A 24,195-nucleotide genomic window follows, 5' to 3' on the forward strand; every position below is an offset into this window, starting at 1 on the left:
ACGAGATCTATCTGAAAGAATTGTATGGACACTCTCAGATATTGCTATGAGCGCTGTGTGGGCCGTGATTATATGGTCTCGAATCGGGTTGTTTCAGCTGAAAAAAATTCCTATCCTATGAACCAGATGAGAAAAGTTAATCAATTCATGCTCTGATTGTGACAGTTAAGCGAAGTTTCGTGAGAGCATGCGATACTGCATAACTTCAATGTTTCTTTTAAGGAGACGCCCATTGTGGAGAATAGCGCAATGCGATCCTGCCTTCTATGAACGCATGTTCTTTTTTTTTTTCTATATTATCAAGAAATCGGTCACGTAAGCTTGAAAAACTGTTTTATTGCTGTTATGCACTCATTTGACATGTTCTCATTTAATCGTTCAACAACTGACAGCCTGTAGAAATTCCGATGACAGAAAACCTTTAAACATTTCATACCACATCTAAATAAATTAGTTTACACAACTTAAAGTTGACGATGTTTCTCCGGTTTGTCCGGAGTGCACCGACTCTTTAAAGGCCGACGTAAAGGTACTCGAACCGAATTTTCAGTCGCGGGTTGACTTGCTTGGCGAGGTCGCCCAACTCAGTGTCCGCAACCACCAGGTACCTGGACAATTCAGAAGATGGCTCGTGAACAAGCAGCTGCGAAGAGCGGGAATGAATCGATTCATAAACTCAAATCAAGAAATGATTCTTGCCCGATATTAGTTGTTCCACGCGTTTTATAGAAACTTCATCATTATCATCATCATCATCATCATCATAATCATCATCATCAAAGGCATTTCCCATGATCCGTTAAACAACCCAGTCTTGTGCTTTCTACCTCCACGTTATACATGCAAATTTTTTAATCTCATCGGCCCACCTAACTTTCTGTCTCCTCCTCGCGCATTTGACTTCTCTGGGGATCCAGTCAGCTAGACCAGCGCGCGGTTATGGGGGGGGGGGGGGGGGGGAGTGATTCTCAAATGAAAAGAAGAGAAAAGTGAGCCCCATAACTATCTCGGTTGGTCATTCTCGGTAAGACTACCAGACTTCACTCCGGTTTTCGAAGCTGAGCTCCTGGCTATTATTTTAGCGCTACGAAAACTTCCTTCAAACGAAGAGAGTGCAATGATAATTACTGATTCTCTTTCGCTGTGTACTACTCTCACAGCTTCAGAACAATCAAGAGCTCTAGCGACATTACAAACATTAGTTCCACCTCATGTGAAGTTCCTGAAGTTAGTCTGGGTCCCGGGACACTGTGGCATACGGTTGAATGAAATAGCCGATTCACTATCTCGAGCCACACTTGATGGCCCAGTGATCTCGGTACTACCAGAATCGGAACACATAGTGTCGATCAGATATGGAAAATGGGCTATTTATACGGATATTATGGAAAATATTACTAAATATACGGACTATCAGCACCTAACATACCCCTGGAAACCTCAGTGGAGTCAATCTAAAAAGTTAGAAGTTATTTTAACCAAATTTCGATGTCGTGTCCCTCCATTAAACTTTTACTTGCACAGAGCTGGTCTGGCGATATCCCCCCTGTGTCCATTCTGTGAAGAAACGGAAACAATAGAGCATTACTTTATAACATGTAAAAACTATTCATTAATTAGGAAAAGACTTTTAATTGTTCCGTTTCAAGCAGTAGGTTTAAATTTAACTGCAGATAATGTTCTAAGTTTCGGTGCCTTTAGCTTGGGACATTGCCACAGGAGCGTATTCGATGCTGTATGCAATTTCATTCGAGAATCAAAACGCATGTCATAATAATGCCTGCTTAAATATATTTCTGAAGACACTTGTCTAATTTTGAATGAAATTTGCATATTCATTTGATTGTGACCGGGTGAGATAAGCTCGATTGTCTGGTCTACTCAAAATTTCTGTCTTCCACTGTAGTATTACCTCACCTTTTCTCTTCTTGATTCAATCTTCAATTATTTGTTTAGTTTAATATTCCTTTTTAGTTAATTATTATTTTCTATTACATCATTAGTTTTTTCATTAAGGATAAACCTTTTAATATATCTCATATAGGATACTTCTAGATTTCATGGCCAATCCCCCATAGTGGGTATGTGCCAGTGCGAAGGGGCAACAACAACAACAACTATCTCTCAGGGGGAGGACACCTCAACAGTAGCTCACGAGGAATCGGGGTAAGCAGGGGTTGAAGGATATGATTTAAAAGGTATAGAGATAGAGAGAGCGGAAAAAGAGAGAGAGGCGGAGGGACAGCCGCATACTGAGGTAAGGAGAAGATATGAAATATGGACACAATCGCAGGAGTCCGAGGACGGGCGAGAGCTCTTGTCGGCGAGAGCTCTTGTCGGCGAGAGCTCTTGTTGGCGGCAGGAGATGGCGTAGGGCGAGCCAGTCAGCCAGAGCTGCGCTGTCATCGGAGATCGCGGGGACACACACAATTGGTCGGCACGAAATTCAGCGAGCGAGTCACGAGAAAGCGAATGCTGCGCGTGGTTATCTTGCCTCTACTCTACGTGCCCAGCACATATCCATTTATTCTTCTTCAACCCCGGTTTGTTTCCTGACCCACTGTGCTCTCTTCTTGTCTCTTAAGTTTGCACCTATCATTTTTTTCCCTTTTCATCGCTCACTGCGTTGTCCTCAATTTAAGCTGAACCCTTTTCGTAAGCCTCCATATTTTTGCACCATAGGTAAGAACCGTCTAGATGCAGCTGTTATATACCTTCCTCTTCGGGGTTAGTGGCAGATTAGCATTCATGATTTGAGAATGCTTGCAGAATGTGGTTCATCCCATCCTTATTATTCTAGTTACTTCACTCTCATTGTTCGCCTCCGCGATTACTACCTGTCCTATCTAGACATATTTCTTTCACTTCCAATGACTCTCCACGTATCCGAAAGCGCTGTTTTCTGGCGAAACTTGCACAATTTTATGCATAATAATTTTCAAGCCTGCTCTTCTGCTTTCCGTGTTCAGCTCTTAATCATGAGCTGTAACTCATTCACCAAGTTATTCATAAAAAAAAAGTGATCGGTGAATCGCAAGTTGCTAAGATACTATCCATTAGCTCTTATTCCTAACTATTCCCAATATTGGCACTGAAAACCTCCTGTAAACGCGCAATGGATAGCATTGGATTGGAGAGATTGTGTCTCCCAGCCTTACACCTTTCTTTATTGGGATGCTGTCGCTTTCTTTATGGAGAACTATGAAGGCTGTGGATCCACTGTAGCTTTCTTTTCATATGTTTATGTAGGCTTCGTCGATGCCCTAATAGTACCTGCATCACTGCTTATATCTCGCCTTAGTCAAACACCATCTCGTTATCTGTGAAGGCAATGTAAAGGGGTCGATTGTATTTTGCATATTTCTCTATTAGCTGAATTACAGTATAAATATAGTCTATTGTGGAATAGCCTGTACAAAATCCTGCTTGGTCTTCTGATTGATTGAATTCTATTGTCGTCCGAATTCTGTTAGCTAATATTTTTGTTAATAGCTTGGAGGGAACGGATAGTAAGGTGATCTGCCTGTAATTTTCAAATCGTTGACGTCTCCTTTCTTATAGATTAAGATGGTGTTGTTTTTCCAAGAATCTGGCACTCTACTCGTCAAGAGACACTTCATATATAAGGTGGCCAGGTTTTTCAACACAATCTCTCCACCATCTTTCAGGAAGTCCATTTTTACGTCATCCTCACCAGCAGCTTTGCCTCTTTTCATTCTTTCGAGGGCTTTCATTACTTCCCCTGCCGTAACTGGTAGGATGTTGAATTTCTCTGGGCTATTATTGCTTCTTAGGATATTATCCTGGTTGTTTTGACGTCTGTATAGCTCTCGGTAAAACTCCTCTGGTGCCTCAACTATCCTATCTAAATTTGTCGTGATATTTCCTTCTTTGTCTTTTATGCATACACCTGATTTTCGCCTATGCACAAGTTTGCATTCACAGCTTTCAGGCTTTTTCAGCTTTTTATCACCTGCTCAATTCTCTCCAACTAATACCACTTGATATCAGCTACCTTACGCCTATTGATTAACTTCGAAAGCTCTGCTAGCTCTATTTGGTCTGTTGCATTTGAGGTTTAAATGTCTCGTCGTCTCTTAATGAATTTTTTGTCTCCTGGGATAGTTTTCCAGCGTCCTGTGACTGCACTTTCGACTTCCCTTGCACACCCTTAGATTATACTAGTCAGAACATAATTCGTTGTGTAAAGGCTAACGTAATAAGTTACCTCGTTCAGAGCGCGAATCTATTCTGAAGCGAAGCTCTGAATTTCTGTATATTCCTTCTCAACGCTGGCTCATTGATTGGCTTCTTGCATATGCAGTTTATGCCTTTGCTTTTTTAGGGGTAAGGGAATTCAAGCTCTTACGATTCTATGGTCGCCACATCGCATTTTGCCAACTAATTCTGCATCCTGTACAATAGCCGGGCGGGGACACAGAATGACGTCTATCTGAGTTTTAGTTTCGCCATTTGGACTCCACCGCGTCAATTTACGGTAAGCCCGTTTTCTGAAGAAAATATTCATTATCCAGAATTTATCACGTCCTGCGAACTCAACTAATAAGTAGCCTCTCCTACAGCTGCTGCCATATTCCTCCACGGCATGGTCTCCAGCCTATTTCTTGCCTAATTTGGCAATAAAGTCACCCATAAATATAGTATGCTGCGTCTTCACTTTATTTATTGCTGGCTGAACGTCTTCGTAGAAGGGTCCAACCAAAAAATTTGGCAGATCCCACGTACATTGGGAATCGATGATATGCGAAGCACGAATGAGAAAGGTTGATATGTCACTTTAAAATCAGCACGACGTTACGAGGTGGAGGTAAATGATGCCGCACATGACTTCCGTGTCATGATTATCACGTTTGGATGTGTCGTTTACCTTCGTCATTTAGTCACGTTACGTGATACCAAATTTAGTATATGTGGAGCTAGCGAAACGCCCGCGAGCACGCTATGAGCGCGGTATGTTGTCATGTTTTTACATGACACGCGTGTCAGGATTATCATGTTTGCACCAGTCATATATTTCGTCATCCATTCACGTCACGTGACATCAAGGTTTGGTTTATGTGGAGCTAGAGAAACGGCCGCGGGCGCATCATGAAGGGCCCAATATACTGCAATGTAGCCTTGACGCGCGCGCATGCTGGGCACAGCTTACTACGTCAGCAAAACGCGAGCACTGTATAGTCTGACGCCAGGCGCGACCGGCGCGACCAGCGTCCGTCGTCGTAGCCCGATGTCAACCGGCGCGAAATGTGGCATGCTGCATTTCGTGGCGATGCGTTACCCAGACAACACTGCGGCTCCCTCTTTTCGTGACGGAGGGACGCCGGACGTGGCGCGCGCCTGCGAGTAGATGGCAGGACCGGTGCCTGGCATGGCGACGCCGGCGTGGCGCGTCGAAATGAACGCCGGCGAGCACGCGCACCGCGTCGCGTCTAAATGTATTGGCACTTTGACTGTGGCATGTAGTCATGTTCTGACATGACCCGCATCTCACGATTTCATGTTTGCACCAGTAACATACCTTCGTCATCCATTGACGTCACGTAATACCAAATTTGGCATATGTGAAGCTAGCGAAACGGCCGCGAGCGTATCATGTTTGTGGTATGTAGTCATTAGGCCACGTTCACACTGAGCATTCCGGCCGCCGAAAGTGCTCCGAATCCGGTTCGGCGGAGGCGAGATCCGCCGAAAGGGCCCTCTCCGCGCCGATCGCTCTCGGACCGATTTTTGCGGCGTCTGCCGCCGAATCGGTCACCGCGGACCAATAGGAGCGCTAGTCAAGGAATTTTGAAAAATGGCGGCCAAGCCCTACTCACTTGTTATGCCGCAGTGCACGTAACTGAATGTTGAAACCAACGGGAGTTTAACCTACTCTGTGCCTACTTCGCGTCCGTATTTCGTGGAAGAGGTGACCGAGCTTGCTGTTGGCGTGACCGAGCTTGTTACGGTCTTGCAGAGCAAAACGAACCTACCAACGCCGCTAGCGTCGGTGGTTTTTCTGCTCTTCGTGCATTACAAGACAGCCACTTGCCAGCAAAGTAAGCAGTACTGTCTTTTCTTGCTTCTTGCGTACGAGAATCGTCGAAGTATACACCACCGGATAGCGTAGTAGCGTTTGCGAGCCGTGACAACAACCGGGTGACAGCGCATCCATCCCGCGTTCGCCCCGTAGTAGATGGCATATTCGGCGGCGCGGGGCGCGTCCAGTGCGAACGACGCAGCGTTTCAGCGGCAGGCGAATTTCGGTCGCTGTAGAAAGCGGATGTTTCAGTGTGAACTAGGCTTTAGAGAGTTTTAGTACTGCGGAATGGTGCTACGTACGCATCACGCAAGCGCCTTGCGTTTCGTGGCGTCGTTTGCCACTAATCGGCTTTTAGTACGCCGTAGTACCCGCGTACGTAACGAGCGTGAAGCGTGTTGCGTCATCTGGTAGATCAAAATAGAAGCACGTGTTGTTGACAGCCAATGTGAGCCAATCCAAGTGTTATAGCCAGATTATGGCCATATTTTAAGCCACAGAGCCGGTCGGTGCTTGCCCTCGATGCCGCCATTTTGCAAAACGAAGTCTCGCGCTGTCGCGAACTTGTTCGAGAGCGGCGCGATCACCTCGTACGTACGCACGCACGCATGAGATGCGTGCGTGCGTAGTGGCTGCGTACGTAACGCGATACGTGCGCGTTGCGGTCTGCGCATGCGCACTACGCAGAACGTGGCGTCCTTACGTACGCAACGCCGCCACGTACGCAGCGTACGCAGTACTAAAACTCTCTATTTTGTTACATGACACGCATGTCGTGATTATCTTGTTTGGATGTTTCATTTACCTATGTCGTCCGTTCGCATCGTGTAATACCGGGTTTGGTGTATGTGAAGCTAGTAAAATGGCCGCGAGCGCATCATGAGCGTATAGCATGTAGTCATCTTGTTACATGACACGCATTTCATGTTTATCATGTTTGCACCAGTATCATACCTTCGTCATCCATTCACGTCCCGTAATAGCAAATTTCGTATAAGTTAAGCTAGCGAATCGGCCGCCAGTGCATCATGAGCGTGGCATGTAGTCATGTTGTTACATGACACGCATCTCAGGATTACCACGTTTTGCAAAAATCACATACCTTTGTCATCCATTCACGTCCCGCCATAACAAACTTGGTATATGTCACGCTAGCGAAACGGCCGCGAGCACATCATGAGCGTGGCATGTAGTCATGTTGTTACATGACAAGCATGTCATGATTTTCATATTAGGGTCTGTCGGTTGTGTTCGCCACGCAATCATGCCATACCATACCAATTTTGCAACATGCCATGCGAAAGAAACCACCGCAAGAGCTGCAGGACCACGAAATGTAAATCATAACATTCATTACATACATGTCATGATTTTATAGTTATGACTAGTCAAATATGTTCTTCATGCAGTCATGTTATGCCATACCAAGTTTGGTATTGATACCATCCTCGAAACGGCCAGGGGAGCGAAATGTCATAGGTAGCTCGATAGATAGATAGATAGATAGATAGATAGATAGATAGATAGATAGATAGATAGATAGATAGATAGATAGATAGATAGATAGATAGACAGATAGATAGATAGATACGCTCAAAGTTGACGAAGTTCGCTAAAAATGCTTCGCATTTAATAATCATCATGCCTCGGTCTAGGCGCATACGTTTGTGCCACCTTCATCATGTGCCTTTGGTTAAACTTAATTACGATACTTGCCGCGCTCTCACTGATGCTATAGTATTCTTCTATGTAGCCTGCGATATTATTGTGAACAAAGACCCCCCCCCCCCCCCACCCCTAGTTCTCTTTTGTAATCCACGGTAGCATAGGACGTGTCCGTTTTTGAGCACTCTACATGCTTCGCGTGTCCTCCTAACTTCGCCGAGCAATGCTATATCCCATTTAACACCCTCTAATTCCTCGAATAACAAGACTAGCTTCGCTAGATAGCGTTCTAGCGTTAAACGCAGCCAAGCTCAGATTCCAATGGCGGCCTGTCCGAACCCAGGGATTCGTAGCATCCTCCTCGGCGTCGAACGCCTGACCGCCGCCTTGGACAGTTGCTTCGCAGCCAATGAGGACTGAAGGCCGAGGGCTAATTGGCAATTTCATGGCAGGTAGTGGCCAGGTACTGCACCAGGGGTACCAATCCTGCTCTGGTGAGGGAGTGCACTATATACCGGCAGAGAGTCGCCAGTGTTGCCGCACCAAAGATCTTTTTCTTTGATTTGCCTTTTGTTAAAACGGTTCCCTCGTCACGCGTTGTAATTGAATATACGGCTGAGAATTGTCCGGCATCGCCCTTCGAACCACGGACCTCTTGCATGCTATAGGCTGATGCGCTATCTCTTAATATGGGTACCGTCACCCTTTCTTAGCGCTATAAAAAATGACATGAACGCTTATCAGTCCTCAACTTCACATTACTCATAGCTCGTCTGCTCTTCCCCTAATCGTTTTGAACTCCGTATTTCTTTTTAAAAAAATTTAGAGGATTCGAACTTATGACATATTGTTAGCTTCAAAATGTCCGCAATGTCGAAGGTACGCAGATTTCGAGGGGTACCACTGCTAGCATTGCCACCCATCGTGTTTGCTATTCGCGTTTACTTTTTACCTTTTCATGCCCTCATACCACGCACGACGTAACACCCAACCTAACAATCGAGTATAAGTATAGCCGATTAGTTCGCATGACAGGAACGCGCAATTCGTAAGTCGACAGGAAATGGCAATGTAGCATTGCTATCCCTGCGAATTCACTGCAGAATCACTTAAGCAGACTTTATTTCTTACTCTCTTCCTCAGTCGCTTCACTAACATACGCACTCACTTGTTACCCGTCACAATGCACATCGCGTACTACAGCTGCGTTAATCGAACAGACGACGTTCCAGGAATGATTGACAACTTGCACCTATTAAGAAAACAAATAAAATTCCTCGTTTACTTTTTTAACTACCCCATATTGATTACAATTTTCTTTTTTCTCCTTTGTAAACACCAAGCAGGCCATAGAAAAGAAATACAGTCTCCTTTTGGGCACGTGCTCGCTACTAGCGGATCCCAATCACCACTCGCTAATTGTCTGCTCAACTCTAAACGCATGCCGAAACCGAATAATACCCGAACTCCTGATCTCCATCTCCTTCTCAAACAGGACGGGGCAACATTCTTTCGTCTACTTTCAAGGAAGGGTGACACAGCTTCCAAACATCGACTATCAGCGCTCGAGCCTCTCATACTCGGTCGTTTTAAACATCTGTGCCAAAGAAAACATCAGTTGCTCGCGAAACAACATACGAAGGCAGACGTCGGGGTATATCAATTCAAGTGATCGCTGTGCGGTGAGTTCTACAAACGCGACATTTATTTCGTACGAAGTTTTTTGTCGTTCGCCACTTTCTAACAACTAGAAATTTTGACCTTACCTTTCCGTTTACAATTCTACGCCATTGTCCTTACATTTCATTTATTGTTCTACGTCATTAGGCTCACTGTAGATGTAATACTTAGTACATGGATCTGGATCCCCAATAGTGGCCGGTGCTAACTGCTAGGTTTGTCTGCCGAAGTTTTATCTTGTAATAGAAACACCAACGAAATACTATACAGCAATAAGGCTATGCCACTCTATTATTTAGCGGTTGTAAACTTTTCGTGTTTACTTTTCATGCATTCAAACCACCCGCGACGTAACACTCAACGTAACACTCAAGTAGAAGTAATAGCCGATTGGTTCGCACAACAGGAACGCGCAACTCGTCAGTTGAGAGGAAACGTCAAAGTAACAGTGCTACCCCTCGAAATCAGCATAAATTCGACATTGCGGTAATTTTGGAGCCAACAATTAAAACTTGTGTGATGTTTAAAACGCTTCAACCAAACCATGCCACGTCGTGGCTGATGCCATGGGGCTGATATTGAAGTTCATAACATCCCTCTCTCACGTATCCAGAGGAGTAAGGAAAACGGAATTCCAACCCTAATAAAATAGCTATAAAAAGGTATTGGCTCCTCGTTGGATTTATCGTGACCATCATACGAATATTAATAAACTGCTGGTTTAATGGCTTACGAGAAGTGCTCCATTTAGGCTGAAGTTTTCTTCTGGCGAACATTTACGCAAAGCCTTCACTTATTTCTAAAGAAAAAACGAAAAATGGTAGGCTATAAACTCGCAAGCATAGAAAGAAGATAACTTTGGTATAGTTGCAATGTGAAAATCATTACCTCGAATGAGGTGTAAAGCCAGTGCTTCTTATGTCTATCAGTTCTCTTAGCCCGCGTGTCGTTGGAATTGCTCAGTCATCACCTGTGGAGAGTTCGAAACGTCTAAGGCCATACCGGTTGCTATTAATCGAAACCCTCTTAATTCTGGTCATTTGTATAGCCCTGTATAGTTACATCCTTTTATTGCGCAAGGGACCGTACCCACACTCGAGGCGCATTTTTGTAGTCACCGCCACGTCCCGCATAAAGTCCAAACTGATAACATAACCTCCTGCGTCGCATGTTCTATGTGCGAGCGAAAGCTTGCAAAGGCTGCACACTCAAGCAGATAGGAGCGCCGCTGGAGGAAGGAGCACAGAGCTGTGCCGGTGGGTTGGGGTCTCAGTCGCTCGGGTAGCAATAGAGAACTTTGATCAGCAAGGCGTGGTCGCAATCGGGACAGACATCTGTATATGACAGTTTGCCTTGTACGTGCTGTAAGTGCGGCAGACGGCATGCAAACCGTTTCGCTCGATGGAGTTGTGCGGCTCACTTATCCCTCAAACAAGCATTTTGTAGAGCTATACTCGAGATCGGATCTTGAGGAGTTAGCCGCTAGCCTGACTTCGAACATTTTCTCCTAGTTAATCTCCCCGCCTTTCACTGAACCTCTCTCTTCACTTTGTATAACGTTCCGATTTGTTGCTTTAGCAATGTTTTCTTCGTCCTCGCAGGGAAGCTGTAACTTTTCCGTTATCGTTCCTTTACCTGAGAGCTTCGCAGGCCAGCAGGAGCCTGAGCACACCGTCCCGCACTGCGGGAGTCGTAGTGGGTTGTTGGAAGTAGAGGCCTGCCAGCTCAACGGAGCGGAAGCTGCTGTTAGTAGACTGCAGTAGGCGGTCGACCAGGAGTTCGAAGTCGTCGGCTACGAGGTCGACGACGAAGGACTTCAGCGCCGAACAAGAACCAAGAACACAGCACAGGTCGTCCTCCGCCTGTATAGCTGGGTAGTCTGGCGGCGGTATAACACGAACCTGCAGAAACGATGTAATTACGTTGCACAGCTAAACATGAAAGGAAGAGATAATAGAGAGTTTTAGTACTGCGGAATGGTGCTACGTACGCATCACGCAAGCGCCTTGCGTTACGTGGCATCGTTTGCCACTAATCGGCTTTTAGTACGCCGTAGTACCCGCGTACGCAACGAGCGTGAAGTGTGTTGCGCCATCTGGTAGATCAAAATAGAAGCGCGTGTTGTTGACAGCCAATGTTAGCCAATCCAAGTGTTATAGCCAGATAATGGCCATATTTTAAGCCACAGAGCCGGTCGGTGCTTGCCTTCGATGCCGCCATTTTGCAAAACGAAGTCTCGCGCTGTCGCGAACTTGTTCGAGAGCGGCGCGATCAGCTTATACGTACGTACGCACGCATCTCATGCGTGCGTACGTAGCGGCTGCGTACGTAACGCGATACGTGCGCGTTGCGGTCTGCGCATGCGCACTACGCAGAACGTGGCGTCCTTACGTACGCAACGCCGCCACGTACGCAGCGTACGCAGTACTAAAACTCTCTAATACTCTTTTATCATGGGCAGGACTCATAGGGCATTTTCGTGCCCCTTATTATGTTCTACGAATCTACTCTACGAATCTCTACAAATCTCTTCAGTGAATTTTGATTGCATGTGTTCGGAACTTGCGAAATGTTTTAAAAAGTCTTTTGTATTCTTCTATATTTTTAATTTATTGACTACGTTCACTTATGTATGTTGCAGAAAGAGGAGTAGGTGGTGTCAGTAATTGGAACAGCGTCTTCTATACGCCATCTGAACAAAAACAGCAACAAAGGCAGAGACAGGATACTTATTCTAATTGAAATATAGGATGTGATGCTTCGCACAGCTTAATAAAAGAAAACAAGGAAGTTGACGGAAGGGTAGAGGCAATCCACACAAAAGAATCATGCTCATGCGCTGAACTCACGAACGCGACTCAGAGCATAAATTGAAATGCTTCATTCAATGGTTGTCCCATGCTGCATGACTAATCAAAATTAATAATGTCGACTGAGTTTTTTTTAAAGTACGGCTAGCAAATTTTGAAGACTGTTTCAGACATAGTCACCGTAAAACACTTTCGGGCAACACTTTTAACAAGAATCAGCCACGAGACGAAATTATTCCGAGTTCTTCTCACATGAACAAAAATAACAGTTAACGTGAAGCAAAAACAAAGAAAACTAACTCGGGAAAATCTGCCTCAAGTTATTCTAAAAGTATTCGCGTTGTTCTTTTCCGTCTTGCTGTGACAATGTCGAGTTTTAAATCTCCTCGGCTTCTCCATTCTGTAAGTCCTGAGCGTGAAAGAAAAAGTTATCCAAAAACAATAATGAACACTTGAATAAAAAAACATAATGAATCCGAAAGAAATAATGAACACAAGATGGCAACGAATATTTAGCATGCATGAATTCATTTTGAAACAGATTTTTCTTTATCGCGCATTTCCATCTCAAGTCTGTCGTCAGTATACGCACCAGCTTATAACTTCGTATAGCCACACACAGCTGTATACCTTTGTCAGGGCTGCGAAAGGCTGGGATACGGGAACGTGGTTAGCCACGGTTCGGCACTGTATGAGGCCGAACGCCTCCAGTGACGGGCACAGGAACGCGACCGCATTCAGGTCCACCTTGACGAAAGAATGCAGGCACAGTTCCACGAGCTGGCAGCCGACTTCGTGCAGAAGACTGAGCGTGCTCGTCTCGAAGCATCCGGCCAGCTTGCTACTGACCCACATCAGCTTCAGGTAGCGCAAATGCGAGAACTCGGCCAGTGCCAGCACAGACTCGTGGCAGTCGACGTACACGTCCACGTCGACTAAATTAGGGCACGCGACCGTGGCTATCTGCACGCAGAGAGGCGACGGACCGCAGATGTCCAAGTCCCTCTGTGGCGGCCGCTTCTGTTGGTCCGAGCCGTACACGAAGGAACCGAAGGTGGTCTTCTGCAGCCGGTACCTGCAGACGAGGCCCCCTTCCTGCAGGAACTGCTGCTCGTGCAGCTCTAGCAGGGCTCCGGAAACGTCCGCCCGGAGCTCGACGAGTTGGGTGCAGTGGCAGAGGAGGTAAGAGACGGTGCGCCGCGAAGCACTCGAGAAATAGTCGCCATACGAAAAGCACCTGCACGTAACGGAAAAAATGACTGGTGCAGCGCTGCTCAACAGCCCCCAAGCGTTCGGAAGTAGCGCAAACAGCAGCAGCGTATCAGTAACAATACGAAGTTTTCACAGATTTGTAAGATCAACATTTTCTGTCTTAATGTAGTTCACGTACATTCTTCTGTTTTCAGACGAGATCTGTGACGTAGGAAAAAAAGAAACAGAAGAGAGACAGTGAAGCCACATCTATGCTACAGTGCAGCGCCATTCTATTCCTCTCATATCTCTTTTTATGACTTTTGAAATCTTGCACCTAAAGAAAACGAATGTAAAGCAAGTCCAGCAGCAATAGCTTGCCCCAAAAAAAATGTTTTATTGTTTTGATAGAGCATTTCGTCTTCTAACAACAACCAACCACAACCTGAAGCAGTACGTCCATTAACGCAGTGATGGGTCCTACTATACGCAATAAACGAGGGTGCTCATCAAATCAAAAAGTTAGGGATTTTGCTAGGCTATGTTCACGAGGCGGGTAGAATGAGAGAAGCGGACCAAGCAACGGTAAACAAGGTAGTCAGTGCTACCAGCCTAGTATCGGCAAGCTCACATTGCCGCACTTAGAGAGAACGTCAGGGAAGGCGGTCAAATTCACTCATTAATTTGCGAATGTTCTAGTGAACACCTCTAAGCAATGTTGCACATTGGCACAACTAATAAATTGATGTCCTTGAATGCTAACCTCAATAAAGAACCTTAATTAAGCTTTTAGATGTGAAATATCTTATGATTGAGCTTAATCCGGTGTGCGGCGTGACCACCTTTACTGCGCATGTGCGTACCCTTCCCCTCTCTGTCCTCTCCTACGCTATCCATCCTCTCTCTGCGGCTTCTACACACCCACAGCGCATGTGCGCTCCCTTCACTCCTCTGCAGCACTCCCCTTTTCGTCTCGTAACGCCGACGCAGGCAGCATCTGCTAGTCTACGCTCGCTCCACCCGCTCTATCTTCTAGGCTTCCCTCCCTGCGCCCTTTCCCCTGCTTTCCTACGCTTCTCCCCTCTCTCGCCTCGCAACGCTGATGCAGGCAACGTCTGCTTGACTACGCAAGCTCTCCGTTTATCTCCTCTAGACGTCCCTCCCCGCGGCGTTTACACACCCAGCGGCCGTGACACCCATAGAGTTTTCTAAAATTAACTAGAGGGGACTCTGGCGTTGCGATAGTTCAGCAACCAGTCTTCGTACATGCGGGCGGCGAATCATACTTGCGGTTTCGTTTATTGCTGGTTACGGTTTTGTTTTAAGGAATGAACAAACCCTTTTGAACTTTGTGACCCGTTTCTAAATGGTAGGCCTAAAAGAATAAGGTAGCGAAGCGCGAACGCTGAACATTTAGTATTTTTTCTTCGTGAAAAAACAGCTCCAAGTCACACGAACACACACGGAGCCAGAAGCAGGCCAGAAGTACGAAGAAGAGACAACTGTGTGTACTACCCATCGTTCCCATGCTCGCTGAAGCACCGTGCGTTACAGCTCCCATAGACACTAGTGCCAGAGTTCCCTCCAGTGTATATTAGGAAACTCTATGGTGACACCCCCATAGCGAAGGCGTGCCAACTCACCTCCTCTCCTACGCCCCCCCCCCCCTCTTTCTCCTCGCAACGCCAACGCAGACAGCGTCAGCTAGCGAGTTTCTTATAATTGAAAAACTCACTGCTTGCGCTGCACAACTGTTCGCTGGCCACCACGTATATATCGCATTTACTCGCATAATTTGCGCACTTTTTTTACGCAATTTTGGGGCCCCGAAAAGGGGGTGCTCAAATTACGCGGGGATTTCGCGAGCGCATACAAAATATCGTGTCGCAGTCCTAGCTCGCGCAGGATATTCATTTAAAAACAAAGAATAAATAAATTGGAGCACAAACTAAGTGTATTGTTAATTTTGAAAGAATTAGCGCATATTTTAACCAATCAGATCTGGTCACGCATGGTCTAGCGGGAATCACTGATCGCGAAGTCCGATTGGGAATCATCGTCGCGGCCGTTGCCACTGCCCTTCCGATGCGCATCGTCCTTGGTTCCGTCGAGCTCTTTCAAACGCCCCATTTTCTTGAAGCTCTTTCAATAATGGTGGGAGAAACTATAGATATATAGGTCCTAAACCGTAAAAACTAAACATCCGCACATAATTGAAAAGGGCTTCCTACAGTGGCAAGAAGCTTGTATTAGCAAGTGCATACTGTTCTGTTTCCTCGCGTACTGATTGTGCCGCTGGTCACGTTGAAGTGCGTTCCCTTGGAGTGCTTTGCAGCGGCACGCTTCCCCTTTATTTTGGCGGAATTTACCACAGCGAGCTTCAATTTCACCGTATATATAAATACTGTAGCACATCGCAAGGGAACCGTCAAAAATACTGTAGCACATCGCAAGGGAACCATCAAAACGAGGTGGCCGGATGGCGAACCCTAAACTTCCGAAATCGACCAAGCGTACCTTGCAGCGCGGACGCAGAGAACGAGGGGACCAGTTGGCGTGACAGGCCCTCGCACGCCTACAATGCACAAAGTCGTCCGTGCCTCACGTGTATTCTCGCCCTTATCAATGCATTAGGGTGCATTAGAGATAGGGGTAGGCAAACGCTCGAGGAGTTCCGGCGACCCATCAACAGGTTTGTGTTCAGGGTTGGTTTTATAGGGACCCTAGTTCGGGGCAAGTCCTCGAAAGAAGGGACTTCGCACTCGCAGCCTGTTGGAATGCGTGTCATCAACAGGTTTGTGTTCGGGGGTGATTTTCTAGGGACCCTAGTTCGGGGCAAGTCCTCGAAAGAAGTGACTTCGCCCTCACAGCCTGTTGGACTGTGATCCATCAACAGGTTTGTGTTCGGGGGTGATTTTCTAGGGACCCTAGTTCGGGGCAAGTCCTCGAAAGAAGGGACTTCGCACTCGCAGCCTGTTGGAATGCGTCTCATCAACAGGTTTGTGTTCGGGGGTGATTTTCTAGGGACCCTAGTTCGGGGCAAGTCCCCGAAAGAAGTGACTTCGCCCTCACAGCCTGTTGGACTGTGATCCATCAACAGGTTTGTGTTCGGGGGTGATTTTCTAGGGACCCTAGTTCGGGGCAAGTCCTCGAAAGAAGGGACTTCGCACTCGCAGCCTGTTGGAATGCGTCTCATCAACAGGTTTGTGTTCGGGGGTGATTTTCTAGGGACCCTAGTTCGGGGCAAGTCCTCGAAAGAAGTGACTTCACCCTCACAGCCTGTTGGACTGTGATCCATCAACAGGTTTGTGTTCGGGGGTGATTTTCTAGGGACCCTAGTTCGGGGCAAGTCCTCGAAAGAAGGGACTTAACACTCGCACCCTGTTGGACTGCGCTCGTCCGCTCGCCGAAGCGTGCACCCGGCCGAAGCATCGAAATGTCCAAATGTCCGCGTGCCGGCGAGCTTGCTTGGGTGGGTCGGGGGCGCGAAATATGCGAGTAAATATTTTTTTCCAGCAAAGCTGGCAAAATATTAGGGGTGCGGAAATTACGCGAGGGCGTAAATATATGCACGTGAATACGGTGTAGTGTCTGGATCTTGACCTCGAAGGTTGTGCTGGTAAGAGATTTCTTCTGTGCATTGTTGAACAATGAAAATTCGCAGCGTTCGCTTTAACCAAAAGTGTCCAATGGAGTCTTGTCCAATCGGGGTCTTGCGTCACTAATTGTCCATTAGCAGTAATTAGTATGTTCTAGTAGGAAACACCGGTCCACCACTGCGTGCTTTGCACCTCGCCAGGTTTCTCTCCGGCGCAACGCCGCGATGAGCGCCAGCGTCACCGTCACCGCCAGGGTAAGCGTTAGCACCCGCTTCTTCGCAGCTACAAATGGTTCCCTATAGAGAAAAATACTGTAATTTTTTTCACAGCATACTATGCTTTTTTTGTCGTAAGTGCAGTTGCTTTATTTTGAAGTACACTGTAAAAGGATCACGGAACCATCTCCGGATATGCCGTACAACTTTCCCATCTTTTATGTTTGTGAGCTTGCTCAGTTACAGTAAGGCGAGATGATTAAACATGGGTCTTACCTCAACCGAGGCCACAGAGGGTCACCGGTTTTTTCAGCCTGCCCGATGATGTCGTCCAATTCGCGGTGGCAGTCGTACGTGACGCTCAGTTCTTCCAGGTTCTCGAGCGCTGCCAAGTCTAGGAGAGAACGGCCGCTCAGGCCCAGCCTGTCCGGACATCGTGCAAACGTTTCAATGATATGCATGCGCAAAACTTTCTAAGGAATGCAGGCTGTCAAGTGAAGAAATTTAACCAATTTTTTTTCATTAGAAAACCATGTTTTCATGATAAAAACACCTCATTGACACGATGGCGAAGTTCAAGTTTCGGGCAGTGCCTACAAATATCGTGCCGGAATGAAGAAAAAGAAAACGTTCTCGGAGAAACAAAGATGCAATATCATGCATAAATGACACCTCTCTAGAACACGACATTTAGAATATGCCCACAGAAATGGCATGACTTTCTTGCACAAGCTGAAGAACTTACGTTTGCCCTCGCACTGTTATAATGTAGAGGCAAAAGACGCACGTCGCATTCTGCAGACGTGATTACTGCGCTGCAGCTGGCGCAGAACACAGACTATTTATAATCAGATAAGACAATTTTAGAATATGGACCTCCTGATCCGTCAGATCAGAGAGTGACAAATGTTTTTTTTTTTTTACAGCACGTGCAGCACCGCCCGTCTCCAGGTGCAGACTCGGGATCCGCATCTTATCGCCTCGCGTAACGCAACGAAAGACAACTGTTCGAGCGAGAAAGAGACATGATTTGCCACTACTAGTTAACGTTACGCAACATATTAGGCCTACTTCCCGGACCTTCAAAACAGCGACGGGTTTATGTATTTAGAAAAAGTGGTTAACGATTTTGAGTACTAGGTACTCTACTATGGGAGAGCGTAATGCCATCCCGTGGGCCTCACACTTGATGAGGCCCTGTTGACGAAAATTACCGCGTGAACGAGTTCACGCCTAGCAATTAGGGCGATCCACCGCCACTGCCACCACACGAAGAGCAGTGCAACCGCATTTAATTCTTTGTGTGACGCCACAGTCTCTTGCACGTCTGAAATATTAGAGCAAGGCTCTAATAACAGAATAGTTCACGTATAGGAAAGCCTTAAGTTACGTGACACTTTAGTTGTAAATACTTTCATGAGGTATACTCGTGCGATTCATATTTGTTTATATTATTTAGCTACGGAGCAGAAACCTGGAGACTCACAAAGAGGGTTCAGCTTAAATTGAGGACGACGCAGCGAGCAATGGAAAGAAAAATGGTAGGTGTAACCTTAAGAGACAAGAAGAGAGCAGAGTGGATTAGGGGACAAACGGGGGTTAAGGATATCATAGTTGAAATAAAGAAGAAGAAATGTACATGGGCCGGGCATGTAGCGCGTAGACAGGGTAACCGCTGGTCGTTAAGGGTAACTAACTGGATTCCCAGAGAAGGGAAGCGGGTTAGGGGGAGACAGAAGGTTAGGTGGGCAGATGAGATTAAGAAGTTTGCGGGTATGAATTGGCAGCAGCAAGCACAGGACCGGGTTAACTGGCGGAACATGGGAGAGGCCTTTGTTTTGCAGTGGACGTAGTCAGGCTGATGATGATGATGATGATGAATTGTTTTTATTGTTATTCACTTCCATCTCACCTGGAATCTTTCATTCCCATTTGCCATCCCTATACAGAGTAGCATGGCAGTTGTATATAGACACTGGCAAAAATCTCTCTTTCTAATAAAGTCATTCTCTCTCTCTCCCGTGGCATTTTTTATTTCTCTATGTATGTTTTTCTTGTCTTTCTGTCTGTTTTCTTTTTCGGTTTTTATAGTGACGTCCCGTGTCATTAGGGCCCTATAGCTGTGCTTGTTAACCATTCATAGATAGTATGGAAATACCATACCCTAACGGTCAGCACGTAGCTTTACTAGTCTGCAAGAATCCTATTAGTGACCTTGATCTTCGGGTCACGCTTCAGTTTGCAACGAGCAGCTCTGGCGGCTAAAAAATAAATAAATAAAAGGTGGCATGCTGACCCCGAAAGTACAGTTTTCTCGTACTTGCCGTACCGTAAACCACACTGCTAAAACACGCCGTAACTTGAGCAGGAGCGGCGCAAAAGTACGGAATGCAAACAGTGTGCATACTCCCTTCCTCGCGCCCTGTTACTTTGCAGAGCAGAGCATTTGAGCGCGCACAAACAAGGGCAGAGCGAGATGATCAAAACGCAAGCACTTTCCTTAGCAGCGTGTGTCTGTACGCCTTCACGCCTCGCTTGTATTGTCATCACCTCCGCTGTACGTCTTTGTTTGCGCGCTCTTAAATCTCCAACTATGCAAAATTAACTCGCCCATAAATCGGTGCTGCCACCTTGCGCCGTTTGTCGTTGGGTCGTGGGTGGAACATCCCGATGTCTGAAGCTATAGCAATAGAGTGATGCATGTGGGCGTAGTATACCTGAGCGCCCTCAGCTTTGGTGCGGCGCGGAGCAGCCGGCCGACGTTGTCGAGGCTGCGAAGGATGGACTCCGGCCGGCGGCCCCGCACGTACACGCCGTCGATCTCCAGCTCTCGCAGCGCCGCCGCCGCACCGGTGTCGCCGAGCTGCCGCAGCGCCGCCGAGAAATCGCGGCTGTGCATCTCCACGTCCCACAGCGAGAAGCAGCGTACCCGGCCGCTCCGGACGAGCAGCTGCTTACGCGGCCCGAAAGGCAATCATTAAAAAACAAAGAAAAAAAGTCAGCGGATACTCTCCCAGAACTCTTTACTAATTGGCAAGCCATTTAGTTGCGAGCTGACTATGTTTCCCAATAAGCTTCACGAAAAGTGTGAAATAACTGTGCGAGGCCGTGCTGTGTAGTTTCGAGCTGACTATTTATGCTTCTCTTTCTTACTCCTCTTCTTTTCTGTCTCTTTTCGTTCTATTATTCCCCTTTTCCCCCACCCCAAGTGTAGGGTAGCCAACCGAGCCAAGCTTGGTTAACCTCCCTGCCTTTTCTCTCTATTTATCTCTCTCTCTCTCTTGAAAATAACAGGAACAACAAATATGGCTTGCGAGCAACCTTTAACTTATGGCCGTTTAGAAGCAACAAGAAGTGTATATATAAAAGGTTAGTAAAACAAATTCACTCATCTCTAGGCCCGTGCGCTTTGTACACGCTTTTACTTGAGAATGAACAACGTGTAGATAATTATTAAGGCCCATTAGAAAATTAAACAAAAAAGCATTCAATATAGTTTTAAAACCTCAGCGAATTGCGCGTTCCCAGCGTCGTTGTTAAAAAAAAATGTACGACAACGGTTTCATACTGCGAAAAAAAAAATAATGTAACGTTTGCTTGAGCATCAATGCATGGACACAATAATAGCATAAGCTTGGTGACAAAACATGAAACAAACTTTTTTGCGCACCTGCTTGTCGAAATAATATTTCGTTTCGTTTCTTAGCAACTACGTTTTTTTTTTTGAAGCTACAGTATGCACTGTCTTTTTTTTCCTTTCTCTCTCCTCTCTCTCGTCTCTCTATTTCTCTTTCCCAACTCATCTGTGTAGGGTAGCCAACCCGAAGCGTTTTTGGAGAGCTTCCCTTCGTTTTTTCTTTCTGTTTGCTGCCATCTTCTAATCACATTTTGATAGCATGTCATTTCAATGACATAGAAAAAGATTCAATCACATTTGAGTATGTAATTACCACCGTGAGGCCAATGTCCTAACAAGTGTCTTCTTCTCACAGAATTCACTGGCGCTCCGTTTGATACCTCACATTCCCGAAAATATAGACGTTATCTTCTCGGCCCCTTCCTTGGGAGAGAGGCATGAAATGTACACATAAATGGTGCAAAGGGGAGCAGTTGATCCCTCGACAAAGGCAAGTCTGCTTGTCAAAAGCTTGGTTTACTCCAGCAACATCGCCTGTTCAAGAATTCTTTATCTTCACATTTCATTTCATTACGTATTTTATGTTATATGATTGTAGAAAAAGAAGAACTGCACGCAATGAAGCACGTCAGTTTCATAAAAAAAAAAAACGAACCAAATCGTCTTCGTGTACAGGAATCGCGTACGGTTTCGCGTTAGGCCTGGGAATCACTGGTTTGCTCACGCTTAGGTCGTCTGCGCGCACGTCGGGTGTGATCTTGTCTCGAGCCCGCGGTGACATCTGGATGACGGTCTCGATGAGGTCTTCTACCAGGTCACTGGGAAAGCTGATGAACGGGTTCAGCTCTGGCGGGCAAGCGAAGTCGTCCGGCGGCTTCCGCGCCGTCATTATGAGCAAGACCACCTTCCGCAGGCACCGGGACTTCAGGGTGGCGCAGTCGTCCAGGCGTTTGAAGCATCTGCAACGACAGTGGCTGTAATCGCGCGTCCGCATTGATCAATTTTATAACGTCTATAGTCGTGTGTGGGGCCCGTCCTGGTATCTTAGCGGCTAAGCTATTGCGTTGCCAATTTCGAGGACGTGGGTTTGATTCCCAGCCGCATCTCAACGAGGGAGAAAGGCAGAGAACGCCCACATGTTAAGATTTAGATAATACGGGTAGTCTACATGAATTCCGTGTCTCCCACTAGGGCATGCTTGATAATTATACGGTAGTTTCGTCTTGCAAAAACACAGAAACAAAATTCTGTAGATGACTTGCACTGATGTCATTCAAACAGCAACCTTGAAGCACCAGCATGGCGGGACGCAAAATTTGTGACGTCACGTTAGTGTTATCAGTTGGTCGTATGCTGCTTCTTTCACTACTGACACACGGAGGCCCAATAATGTTTCATTAACATCGTTATCGCACTGAAGCAGGTGAATCACCACATAATTATACCGCCTTGACGTCATCTAGGCCGCCATGTTGGGGTCAAGTTGTGCGTCCATGACGTAGCTTGCATGCTACCAATATACAACGATTCACCGCGTAGGCCTGGATGCTAACAGGCAGGATATATTATCAACAGCCTCCGTTAAACAGTGTAACAATTTTTCCTTAGTTCTACGGTCTCACCATGATATCTGAGACTTCCTCACTAGTTAAACCACTTTTGAAAGATTACCTACACGTACATACTATCATTCATCAGGCCTATCACGCACCTTGTGCTTTCTGACCGAAAAGCGTTGTCATTTGCCAAAATGTCACTTTTCACTTGCCTAAGGATTCTGGTACAAACTGCAAACGTGTGCTTCAGACGCCGGCACGTGGAGCTGGGTGCCAATTGAAGAAATTAATGTTTTAGTGGAGTCTATAGGGTCAGTTGCACACGCATAAACAGTGTCATTGCAGAAAATTACTGCGTTCCGACTATTCTGATATTTCAATCAATAGCGAAAGTAGGGCAAAAACAAGAGTAATGATTATCGATACGCCCCCCTCCCCTTCGTGTTCTTGTCACCATGAAGCTCTTATTTAGCAACAAAGCTAATTACTCATACAAAAAAGCTTCTTTAATAGCTCATTACTCAATCAACCGCCATGGTACACATGCTTACACAAGTTTGAAGTGGTGCGTTAGGACTTCTTGTTAAGCGCAGCGCACCCGAAGCCTTACGGAAGTGTATGCTGATGTGTCCAGGGAAATTCTTACTGCTAATGGGAAAAAAAGAAAGTCTAGCTTGTCGAATGCAACGTCTTAATGTCTTGACAGACTGTGAAACCGAGCGCGGCCTCCGTTTCCCCGAAGCTAGAAATAATGAGGCGACTAATTAGCACGTCCACGCGACGCCTCAGCCGAGGATACGACGCAACAGGTTTGAAAACAGCGTACGCTTACCGAAGCGCCGTGTCTCTCATACCGTCTTCAGTGTTTTGTTCCAGCGGCAACGTCGATCCAGTTCAGTCCGTCTGTTAGTGGATGAAGCGAGGGCAGGGAGATTGGGTGGGCAAGGCGACCAGAAGGAGGGAAATGCCCGGCCTGTGTTTGACACGCCGTCTCCGAGGCAACAAGTCCTCTCCCCCCCCCCCCCCCCCCCATCCAAGCTGTTTTCCGGGCACGAGACGTCTGTCGCAAAAGAGCGGCTTCACGCAGCGGAGATGACACAAACGCTACGGACAGAGGGGACGGGGCGTCTAACAATATTTTATTTTTGTCGCTGGTATTGATCACGCGGTTATCGATTCGTCACTATATACTCTAAATAAAGGCACGCGGACTTCGGAGATTTGCATGCGGGACGTCAGCGCAATCTTGGTGGATTTTGGTACTGTCAATGCCACGGGTTCTGACGCGGATTTTGCCTCTATGTGTCGTGCGAGGCGAGGACGCCGTAAGAAGCTTTTACAGCGTGTCGAGATAGTGCGTAATAGGAAAAAGCTGCAAGCAAGGCATTAGCTTTTAACGTATGAACTGGGTCTGTGTTGCCTCTGTGTGGTGGTGAACTATGCCCCTCTCGACGCACGGAAAAGAACAATCAGGAGCGCAATAAAACATAAACATTTATAAGGGTGTCTAATATTAGTATTCGACGAGAAAACGACTGTGTAACCATAAATCTCGATCACACTTGCAGCAACTCAAGTTTTGATCGGAGTCTACGTGGTTGTTTAGCATCACTAAATATAGCGTCATTTGTAATAGTAATCATGTCAGTATTCGATTCAATGTAGGAAAGTGCGAACACGATAAAAATAGCACAGCCCAAATCTGCCTTTTGCTTTTGACTGGAACTGTACACGGCGTTCTTAGTGCATTTTTATGTAGGCTCGCATCAAACAACCCCAAGTAGTCGAAAATTTCGCAGTCC

At 46.4% G+C, this 24,195-nt stretch overlaps 1 protein-coding gene across 3 annotated transcripts; it reads right to left on the reverse strand.

Annotated features, from left to right (window-relative positions):
* Positions 1 to 316: 316 nt before the first annotated feature.
* LOC142786879 (uncharacterized) lies at positions 317 to 23,370 on the reverse strand. 3 transcript variants are annotated; one of them, XM_075884584.1, is made up of 7 exons: positions 23,226 to 23,370; positions 21,562 to 21,796; positions 19,918 to 20,150; positions 17,477 to 17,623; positions 12,826 to 13,432; positions 11,021 to 11,286; positions 317 to 608 (listed from the first exon to the last, which is right to left on the reverse strand). In XM_075884584.1, the coding sequence occupies exons 1-7, from the start codon at positions 23,243 to 23,245 to the stop codon at positions 512 to 514; spliced, it is 1,605 nt and encodes a 534-aa protein (XP_075740699.1). In that variant the 5' UTR covers positions 23,246 to 23,370; the 3' UTR covers positions 317 to 511. The 3 variants fall into 3 exon arrangements, with proteins under 3 accessions (XP_075740699.1, XP_075740692.1, XP_075740695.1); XM_075884577.1 differs by lacking the exon at positions 23,226 to 23,370 and having other exon boundaries at positions 21,562 to 21,860; XM_075884580.1 differs by lacking the exon at positions 23,226 to 23,370 and having other exon boundaries at positions 317 to 643; positions 21,562 to 21,860.
* Between the last annotated feature and the right edge of the window lie 825 nt (positions 23,371 to 24,195).

The sequence above is a fragment of the Rhipicephalus microplus genome, chromosome 2, assembly GCF_043290135.1.
Source record: "Rhipicephalus microplus isolate Deutch F79 chromosome 2, USDA_Rmic, whole genome shotgun sequence".
NCBI lineage: Eukaryota > Metazoa > Arthropoda > Arachnida > Ixodida > Ixodidae > Rhipicephalus > Rhipicephalus microplus.

Bases quoted from the DNA above. Each gene is read 5' to 3' on its own strand.
- LOC142786879 (XM_075884577.1), bottom strand. From the start codon at position 21,831: ATGCGGACGCGCGATTACAGCCACTGTCGTTGCAGATGCTTCAAACGC. The intron at 11,287-12,825 runs GTATACAGCTGT...TCGTTTCTGCAG, and splicing joins CTTTCGCAGCCCTGACAAAG to GTTCGTGTTATACCGCCGCC. The intron at 609-11,020 runs GTAAAGGAACGA...TGAATTGTCCAG, and splicing joins CTGGCCTGCGAAGCTCTCAG to GTACCTGGTGGTTGCGGACA.